Source organism: Myotis davidii, unplaced genomic scaffold (assembly GCF_000327345.1).
Source record: "Myotis davidii unplaced genomic scaffold, ASM32734v1 scaffold1527, whole genome shotgun sequence".
NCBI lineage: Eukaryota > Metazoa > Chordata > Mammalia > Chiroptera > Vespertilionidae > Myotis > Myotis davidii.
In genome coordinates, this window is record NW_006298269.1 from 709233 (window position 1) to 718640 (window position 9408).

The window sequence follows — 9408 nt, forward strand, 5'->3', positions numbered from 1 at the left end:
AACATTAAATTTTGACAAATTCATCTAGTGTTTGCTTTGTTCTTTCTTCAACTGCTTTTTTTTTTTTTTAAATGGTTTCTATTTCAGAGGAAGGGAGAGGGAGAGAAGGATAGAGACATCGATGATGAGAATCATTGATTGGCTGCCTCCCGCATGCCCCACACTGGGGATCGAGCCCGGGCACGCGCCCTGACTGAAATCAAACAGTGACCTCCTGGTTCATGGGTTGACGCTCAGTTACTGAGCCTCCCCGGCTGGGCCATGGCTCCCTTTTGAAAACAGAGGACCTCTTGACTCTGCAAGTCCTTCCAGGAGGGAGGGAGGTGGTCCTGGCTGCAGTTTGTCTGGGGAAGTTATTTTTCCTAAGAGCTTCCCCCCTGTGGCAGCTCAGACATGCTTGTCCTCTTCCCAGGAGAGATGGGAAGCCAGCTGCCCCCTGTTCGGAGACACTTCAGAGCGTTAGAGGCAACCCTGAGTGTCTCTAAGCCGGGGCTGGGGTGTCGTGACCCTGATGATCATCTGGGTCTATTTGACAGGATCCCTGCAGTCCCCTCCCACAGTTCTCAGCCTCGATCTGGGAGCCAGCACCCGCCCTCCCCACCACGGCACCAGAATCTAAATCTAACAGTGCCACTCATGAGACACTCACAAGGTGCTATCGCTTTAATGCCCATCTCAATTTTAAATTAAATGACAGATGATGTCCTGTTCTGAATATTCACAACTCTCAGAATTCATGTGGACTGGCTTTTCCCAGTGGTAACAGGGGCTTTAGCTATGTGCCAGGGCCTGGGATTGGTGCTTTTTCACGCATTAGTGTATATCAAATTCTATGAGGTAAGGACAGTTATCTCCATTTTAACAAGCAAGAAAGCTGAGGCTTAGGGTTGCTCAGAGGCACTGGACCAGAGAGCTAGTAATGGAAGCCAAGCTGTCTGCCACCTGGTCCTGTGCTCCTACTTGCTCAGTGCCACATCGGAGTGTAGGCTGGCCCTCCACATCCAGGGGGCTACATGGCGGGGGGGGCGGGGGGGGTGTAGGATGCATTGGAGAGCCTTGCATGTGGAGAGGAGCACCTCAGTTCCCTTGAGGTTCAGACTTCTCCACTCCTCTCCCCTGGGTCCTACTTTACCACAGGGAGCTCTTCGTGTTCCTGGCAGTGCTCATCTGCCTGGTGACCTCCTCCCTCACCATCTTTTTCCTGTTTCCCCGGTCCATCGACACGCAGCCTGCAGGCCTCAACTCCTCCTCCACTGTGGCCTTGGACGAGACTGTCTACATCAACATAACGGTAGGTGGGTGCCTGTGCCTCTGGGCTCTGACCCCCACCTTCCCAGCAATACTCCTCTGTAGCCCTTGCCCAGTGTTGCGATCCTGGGCACCCAGAGGGGGTTAGAAACCTGGGGAGAAGCAGGGGCCACCCTGAACCCCAGATTGCGTAGGATTGGGACTCTCCACAGTGAAGGGTCAGAATCAGGGCCCAAGAAATAAACCACGGGGTGTGATGGGAGTGGCGTGCCTGAGGCTCCCTGGGTGGGCAGGGGGGACTGGATCCCGAGCCGGCTTAATGTTTTAGTTAAAGTGACTCCTCACCAGTAAGAGCCCCGAGAGGGGCTCCTGGCACTGTCCTCAGCAGCTGAGGTCCATATCGGGGTGGGGCTCAGTCAGGCCGGGGGTTTTGAAACTGTTTGACTTCTCCTTTCCAAGGATGGCCACACTCACCCCTCCCTTTCCTTGTCTTCATCCCCAGAATATCTTGAACATCTCCAATAGCAACTACTACCCCATCACTGTGACCCAGCTAACCATTGAGGTGCTGCACCTGTCCGTCGTGGTGGGGCAGGTCTCAAATAGCCTCCTCCTCCACATCGGCCCTTTGGCCAGTAAACAGGTGTCTCCCTCTCCCTGGCCAGCCCTGCCCACAGTGGTGTGGATGGGTGAGGTGGTGGGAAGCGGGTGACGGCTGGAGTTGGGGCTAACCCCGTGCCATTTGGTTGACAGATTTTTTATGCAGTAGCCAACAGGATCTTGGATGAAAACACATAGTGAGTACCCCTTGATCTCTTCTCCCTCTGCCTCTTTTCTGTTTGGAAACGTGGTTTTAATCCCCACCAGGCTTTCTGATTGCTTAGCAAAAACCCTGCAGCCCGTCTTTGGCCTGTACTCATGGCTGAGGCTGCAATGTGCAAGGAAGTGTTCAGGGTCCCCAGGCTCTCCTCCTGTTTAGAACTAGATTGGAATGAGGAACAGGCTAGCATTTCCTTAATCCTTACAGTATGTGACCTGGGGCTCTTTAGCCTGAATTGCTGAGGATGAATGTCATTTTCTGGTGAGGGAGGGGCCAGCATGTGCCTGGGCCAAGCTGGTTGGGATTGGTGGAGTGATGTCGCAAGGAGGATGACATACTCCTTAGTCAGAGGGGGGTGGGGGGTGGCATTTAGGGCCCCTGAGGGAAAGGGGCCTAGAAGGTGACAAGGCTGGGACTTGCAAGCCTTTAAGCCTTCTGATGGCCACTCAGTGTGAAACATGATCCAATCTCTCTCTCTCTCTCTCTCTCTCTCTCAGCAAAATCTGTAGCTGGCTGAAAATCAAAGTCCACCATGTGCTTTTGCACATCCAGTAAGTAGGGCTTGGACCTCTCCCACTTCTGACTCCAGTCTCTCCTCAGCCTCACCTGTGAGAGGAGAGTTACCAAGGTGACCCCATGGATCTGTTAGTTCTTGCACATGATCCAATGTCTCCCTCTCTCTCTCTCTCTCTCTCAGCAAAATCTGTAGCTGGCTGAAAATCAAAGTCCACCATGTGCTTTTGCACATCCAGTAAGTAGGGCTTGGACCTCTCCCACTTCTGACTCCAGTCTCTCCTCAGCCTCACCTGTGAGAGGAGAGTTACCAAGGTGACCCCATGGATCTGTTAGTTCTTGGGAAGAGCAGGTCCAGCCCCTACTCTAGGTCCCACCTTGCTCCTAAGCTTCTGGTGTGACGGCCACAGAGCTGTCTGGAACACAGGTGAGGCAGCAACCTCAGCTGCCTTAGCAGAGTGGGGAACACAAGAAAGGGAGGGTGGGACCTGAGGGAGCCACCCCCCCACCCCCAGACAGCAGGCCACGGCCAGAGCTTTCCTCTTCCTCCCAGACATCACAGCCAAGCCTGCTTCCTCTCCAGGGGCACCGTGACCTACATCTGCTTGAGCCACTCAGAGCAGAAAGTCTTCCAGAGCTATGAGTACGTGGACTGCCGGGAAAACACATCAGGGCCCCACTTGCTGGTCCCTCACCTGCTGTGACCTGTCTGCTGTCCCCAAACTCTAGGCACCTGCCAGCCTGGTCTGTATCTCTCACAGCTCCGTGGGGCCCAAGGACGGACTGTGGTGACTTGGCCAACGGAAAAGCCCGGCTTTATCACACCCTCCCACCCCACCCACACCCAGGAAGCGCTCCGATCCCCACAGGCACGGAAGCCGGGTTCTCCTCGGGGCTGCCACCAGGTCCTTCCCTGGGTCAGGCCTGAGGGAAGTCTGACATGATGTTTCCATGGAGTTAGAGTCCCTGGAGTGGCCCCTGCTCTCTCTGTTCTAGTTGTCCAGCTCCTCAGGTCTGGCCTTCCTCCTGCCTGAATGTGAGAAAGCGTCGTATCCAGCGTTAAAGACATGCATCTTTTCAGGTTCTCCACCGAGTGATGGGAAAGCGACTTGGGGGGCATGCAGTGCGGTCTCCAGGGTCTTTTGCAGAACACAGATGCTCGCCTGTGCCTCCCTGTTTGGGTTGTGTGACAAAGTGATGGTGATGATCGACTTTGCTCCTGGGAACTTGTCCCCTGCCCGTCTGACAGCTGGGTTGGCCAAGGCTCTGCATCCTTCCTGGTTACAGACTGTCCTGGTTCCCAGGAAGACAGCTCCAGCTTCTCCCCCGTGAAACAGTTTATTATTCTCTTCAGAGCAAGAGCAACTTAAAGTAGCAGGGGAGGGGAGGGAGGCACCTGGCACCCATTGGGGGGGGAGGGGCGGCGGGGGAGACAGACAAAGCCAGAGTCATTTTAACAGATGTTTATTTATTGAAGGAGAGCCCCTGGCCGGTGGTGAGCCCATAACCCTGAGCCTGGGCGAGGAGACACAGGCAGGCCAGGCTGCTGGGCTCTGCCACACCAGGGCCCACCTCCCAGAGGCCTCTGCTTTCCTTTGGGCATTGACGGTAGAGACAGCACATCAGTAGGGACTGGTCTTTGCTGTCACTCAGATGAAGCTAAGTCCTCCAGGTCCCCCTGGGCTCCACGTGGAGGCGGTTTCCTTCTTTAGTGAGCAGAAGTGGTGTTTGCTCACTAAAGGTGACTGTTTTTTATCAGGCGGGCAGAGAGATGAGCTTGGGTGGTGGAGAAAGCTGAACCTGAAGGAGGATGGGTGGAGAGGGGGACTGGTGACAGAGCCTGGTGCCTGGTGGGCTGGGGGAACAAGAGCGAGGAAGGAGGTTGTGCTGTCTCCACATTTTCATGTCTGGGTAACGGGTCAAGGTGGTGCTGGCAAGAGTGGGGGACTCCAGGAAGGCCGGGTTAGAGTTTCTTCTGTGTGTAGGTTGCCAAATGTAAAGAATTTATATTGTAGTCAATAAACTATACTTAATGTTTAAAGAAGAAGTCTCCTGTGAGCGGGAAGGGAGCTGGTGGTCATGCCCCATCTCAGCCTGGTGTTGATGTCCCAGGAGTGCCAAGGTGTCTTCCCCAGGCCCCGAGCCCCTGACAACGTGTCCTGCCTCTGGCTTCTGAGAGATGGCTCGCTCCCTTTCTCACCATGTATCTCTAAGGCCCCTTCCAACTTTAGTCCTATTCTGTGTGCCCCCCCCCCCAAGCTGCTCCCCTCAAGAAACAGTGCACTGAAGGGCTCCTTCCATCTGACAAAGGTGATGTTGTGTGGGCCACAAGACCCAGGCATCCCCCTCCCTGGTCCCAGGGGGGAGGGGGCCGGGCTGGAGGACCCTGGTGTCAGCTTGAGGAAGTAGTCAGGGGGACTCCTGGGCCTCTGGGGCCTCTTGACTGTCTCTGCTCCTTGGAAAGGCTGACACCCAGGAAGGAAGAGGCTAATCCCTCTCCCCTTCCAGGGCCCGGTGTCCTGTACCTGAGGCTATAGCTCTCCGTCACTCTGAGCTCTGCCTCTCCAATCCTGCTTCTCATCAACCATTCAACAGCTGGATGCCCACTGTGGGCCAGGAATTACACTGGACTGGGGCGGTCCTTCCCTGGCTGCCACCTCTTCCCACTGCTGCCCAGGCCTGCTTGGTGGGCGCCAGTCCCTCCTTCCCCGGCTGTATCTCAGTAAGCATCAGCTAGGAGGAAGGGGTGATGGCTCCTGTGAGAGTCATAAACCTGAAGCCCCAACAGAACTATCATTGCTAAAGAAAAGGGCCAGCCCGGCCAGTGTGGCTCAGTGGTTGAGCGTTGACCTGTGAACCAGGAGGTCACGGTTTGATTCCTGGTCAGGGCACATGCCCAGGTTGCCTGCTCAATCCCCAGTAGGGGGCGTACAGGAAGCAGTCTATCAATGATTCTCACTGATGTTTCTCTCTTCCTCTCTCTGAAAAAAACACACACAAAAACTTTTTTTTCTTAAAGAAAAGGCTGGAGTTGGAGACTTGGGAGTATAAGGCCAGTTCTCCCACTGGCTTTGCCTAGAGAAGCATGCAATTGCTTTCCACTTTCTTCTCCACCCTCTCCATCCCCTCATGGGTGTTTTTTTCTCCCCCTCATGGGTCTTCCTGCCTCTTTCCCCTCATAGTCTCACAGAGCTGACCAGTTTCAAGTCTGCAGGAAGAAGTCATTTTATTCTGGGCTAGCCTCCTGTTCTGGAATGGACCAGAAGGGCATGGCCTTTGGAGCGCAGACATTGCTGAGTGGTGAGAAGGTGGAGTTGCTCATCTGTTGTTTACTGAGGGCCAGTTGGGCCTGGGGTCTGTCAGTGGATCACCACTGCTGTATGTAATCCATTGACTGAAATGAAGGCGGGGCAGGAGACAAAACATGGAAATTAGCAGTTTCTGGGCTTCTTAGAGTCAGAGCATTAAGCCTTTTGAGGCCGAAGGAATCAGAGTGAAATGTAACAGCCCAGTCCTCATCCTGAAAGGAATTGGAATGAGCCAGTCGCTAAGCTAAGCGCTTCTGGTGCCTCCTCTTGGCACTGCCACATGCAGTCCTCGTGAACCCTCTGTGCAGGAGCTGGTATTATTTATTAATTTATGGAGGGGACAACAAAGCTCGGAGGGGAAGTCATACTATTAGGGCGTGGTGATCCTGAGACCAACAACGTTACTGCAGGTCTTGGCTTCCTCCTGCTCCAGCTGCCTCTACCGCAGCCAGCGCTTAAACAGCCCCCCTTGCCTGGCCTGCATTGCTCAGTGGTTGAGCACCAACCTATAAACCAGGAGGTCACTGGTTTGATTCCCGGTCTGGGCACATGCCCAGTGAGGGGCGGGGGCATGCAGGAGGCAGCCGATCAATAATTATCTCATAATTGATGTTTCTATCTCTCCCTCTCCTTTCCTCTCTGAAATCAATAAAAATACATTTTTTAAAAAAAAACACTCCCTTATTTTGCTTCTCTGGCACCTGTCTTCTCTCTCCAAATAGATTGCCAACCCCTCCACTTATGCTTAGTGCTGAGCAACAGCCCCTATTTAGACATTTTTAGGGGGTGGGGATGGGGGAATGGACCATCTAGAGGTGAAATAATTGCAGCCCCTCCCCGACCCCTGCCAGGAAAGCTCTCCAGACTCCACGCTCACATGCCCACAAGCCCACACTCAGACACCCTGCCTGCCTGCCTTGCACGTTCTGTCTCACCGTGAAGCGTGGCTTCACTGTGTATGTAGCTGGGCAGGGTTGGTCTGCTTTCCTGAAACCTGATGATGAAACAAAGCACATGTTACTCATCTGGCTGTTTCTGAGGCTAGAACATGGCAGAGACAGACTTCACTGTGTGACCGGGGGGAGGTGGCAGCCCCTACCTGGGGCTGGGCACAGACTGAGCCCACCCTGAATTTCTCAACTAGGAATGGTGACTCCCTGTCCCAGGCCTCACCGGGCTCCGTATTATCTGTGGCTAAGCCTGCGACTCATCCCACCCTCTGATCACCCTCACCCGCCTCTGTCCCCCTCCCCTGGAGGAAGGGTTGACAACGTCTGTCTCGGCCAGCCTCTGCAGAAGTTGGAAGCCACCCTGGCAGTGCCAGGTTGGCACAAACACTCAGAGGGAATGTCCCCAAGGAAAAGCCCCGGTGCCAGGGCGAATCACGGACGGTGGGACGGCGGGTAACAAACGAGGGTTCTGGGCCCCCGGGCAGGGGTGGGAGACAGCCTCACACTTACCGGGGTCTAGAGCGATTTTCTGCCCTCCTTGGAGTTTATCCTGAAAGCAGCTGGATTGTCCTTTAGCTTGATGGGCCCCCATGGAATCAAGCTGGGGGCCAGGCTTTTGGGAATCCTGGAGTTTGTGCTTGGAACTGAGCTGGGTAAGAGGGTCTTGGGCATTTTGTTGCCGTGGTTGACATGGCGGCTGTGGCTGTGGCTGTGGCTGCGGTGGTGGTGGTGGTGGTGATGGTGGCGATTGTACCTGTGATGGCCCTGGCTCCTGATGTGACTCCTGAGATGGCTGGGTTTGCTCCTCAGATTGGCATTTCTCCTTTTGGGGTTTCTTCAGTTCCTGGCAAGAAGCCCCCGGCAAGTGACAGCCTCCTCCCTCCCACCCAGGCACCCATCTGCCAGATACCACAGGGAGCAAGACAGCAAATCCAGAGGGAGAGGTGCCCCGAGGGTCTCTGTTCCCTGGAGTGGAGCCTCAGGCTAGAGCATGGGCCACCTTCCTTCACCCGCCACAGCGCCAAGCACTGCTTCTCGGTGACATGGCCCCTGGCACAGCCCCTCCCAGGAAACATCAGTCTCTGAGCACCTACCTGCTAGCTTGGGAGCTGTGCACTGAAAAACGGTTTGCAGGACAGGAGGATAAAGAATAGCTTTGTGCAAATGCTTTGAAACAGCGCTGTCCAATAGGAATATAGAATGTGCCCTATGTAATTTTAAACTTTCTAGTAGCCACATAAAGAGTAAGAAGAAAGAAAGAAAGAAAAAAGAGTAAGACGAGCCCTGGCCGGTTTGGCTCAGTGGATAGATTGGCCTGCGGACTGAAGTTAAGGGTGCCAGGTTTAATTCTGGTCAAGGGCATGGGCCCAGGTTGCGGACTTGATCCCCAATAGGAGGAGTGCAGGAGGCAGCCAATCAATGATTCTCTCTCATCATTGATATTTCTCTCTCTCCCCCTCTCCCTTCCTCTCTGGAATCAATAAACTCCCTATCCTTTTCTAACTCTCTATCCTTCTCCCTTCCTCTCTGTAAAAAAATCAGTAAAATATATTTTTTTAAAAAGAGTAAGAAGAGCCCTGGCTGGTGTGGTTCAGTGGTTACAGCGTCGATCAGCACACCAAAGGGTTGTGGGGTTTTGTTTATTTTTAAATATATTTTATTGATTTTTTACAGAGAGGAAGGGAGAGGGAAAGGGACAGCGAGTTAGAAACTTCGATGAGAGAGAAACATCGATTCAGCTGCCTCCTACACGCCCCCTACTGGGGATGTGCCCACAACCCAGGTACATGCCCTTGACCAGAATCGAACCTGGGACCCTTGAGTCCGCAGGCCGACACTCTACCCGCTGAGCCAAACCAGCTAGGGCAGGGTTGTGGGTTTAATTCTTGGTCAAGGGCATATACCTGGGTTGGGGGTTCACTTCCTGCCTGTGGTTGGGGCGTGTGCAGGAGGCAACCAGTTTCTCTCTCCCTCTCTCTCCTCCTGGCTCCTTCTCTTCCACTCTCCCTGAAAAAGCAATTGAAAAAATATCCTCAGGTGAAGATTAAGAAAAAAAAAAAAAAGAAGGAAAAAACAGGTGAAACTAATTTTAATAATATATTTTATTTACATCCAAACATGCAATCAATATGAAAATATTACATAACTAGAGGTCCGGTACACGAGATTCGTGAGTAGGGGTGTGGAGGGGAGGTGGCCTCTCGCAGTCCGGGAACCCTAGGGGGATGACCGACTGAGGCTTAGGCCCGCTCCTCGGACATCCTTAGTGCTGCCGCTGCAGCTACGCTCGCCAACAAGCCTGGCTTCTGCGTTGAGTGGCTGGCCCCTGGTGGTCAGTGCGCATCATAGCGACCAGTCATTCCACCGTTTGGTCGATTTGCCTCTTAGCCTTTTATTATTTAAGATTTTTATTCTTTGTTTTTGTACTAAGTCTTTAAAACCCAGCATGCATTTCACACTTACTAGCACATCTTATTTGGGACAGGACATTTACAGAAAGAATTAACTTCTATTTAGATTTCATCAAATTTCCAGTTGAAAAAGTAGACTCACATATCCAAGTTGTCCC

At 53.4% G+C, this 9408-nt stretch overlaps 1 protein-coding gene across 2 annotated transcripts in view; it reads left to right on the forward strand.

The window, feature by feature from the left end:
- The window catches only part of TMEM106A (transmembrane protein 106A), a 5665-nt gene extending 1040 nt beyond the window's left edge, over window positions 1-4625 (forward strand). Inside the window, exons 3-7 of one of the 2 annotated variants that reach the window (XM_006773906.2) lie at window positions 1138-1291; window positions 1751-1891; window positions 2002-2045; window positions 2566-2619; window positions 3165-4625. In XM_006773906.2, coding sequence (XP_006773969.1) covers window positions 1138-1291; window positions 1751-1891; window positions 2002-2045; window positions 2566-2619; window positions 3165-3285 — 514 coding nt within the window. In that variant the 3' untranslated portion in view covers window positions 3286-4625. Of the gene's footprint in view, window positions 1-1137; window positions 1292-1750; window positions 1892-2001; window positions 2046-2565; window positions 2620-2765; window positions 2820-3164 lie in introns of both variants that reach the window. The other variant, XM_015570574.1, reaches the window with a different exon arrangement.
- Window positions 4626-9408: the final 4783 nt, after the last annotated feature.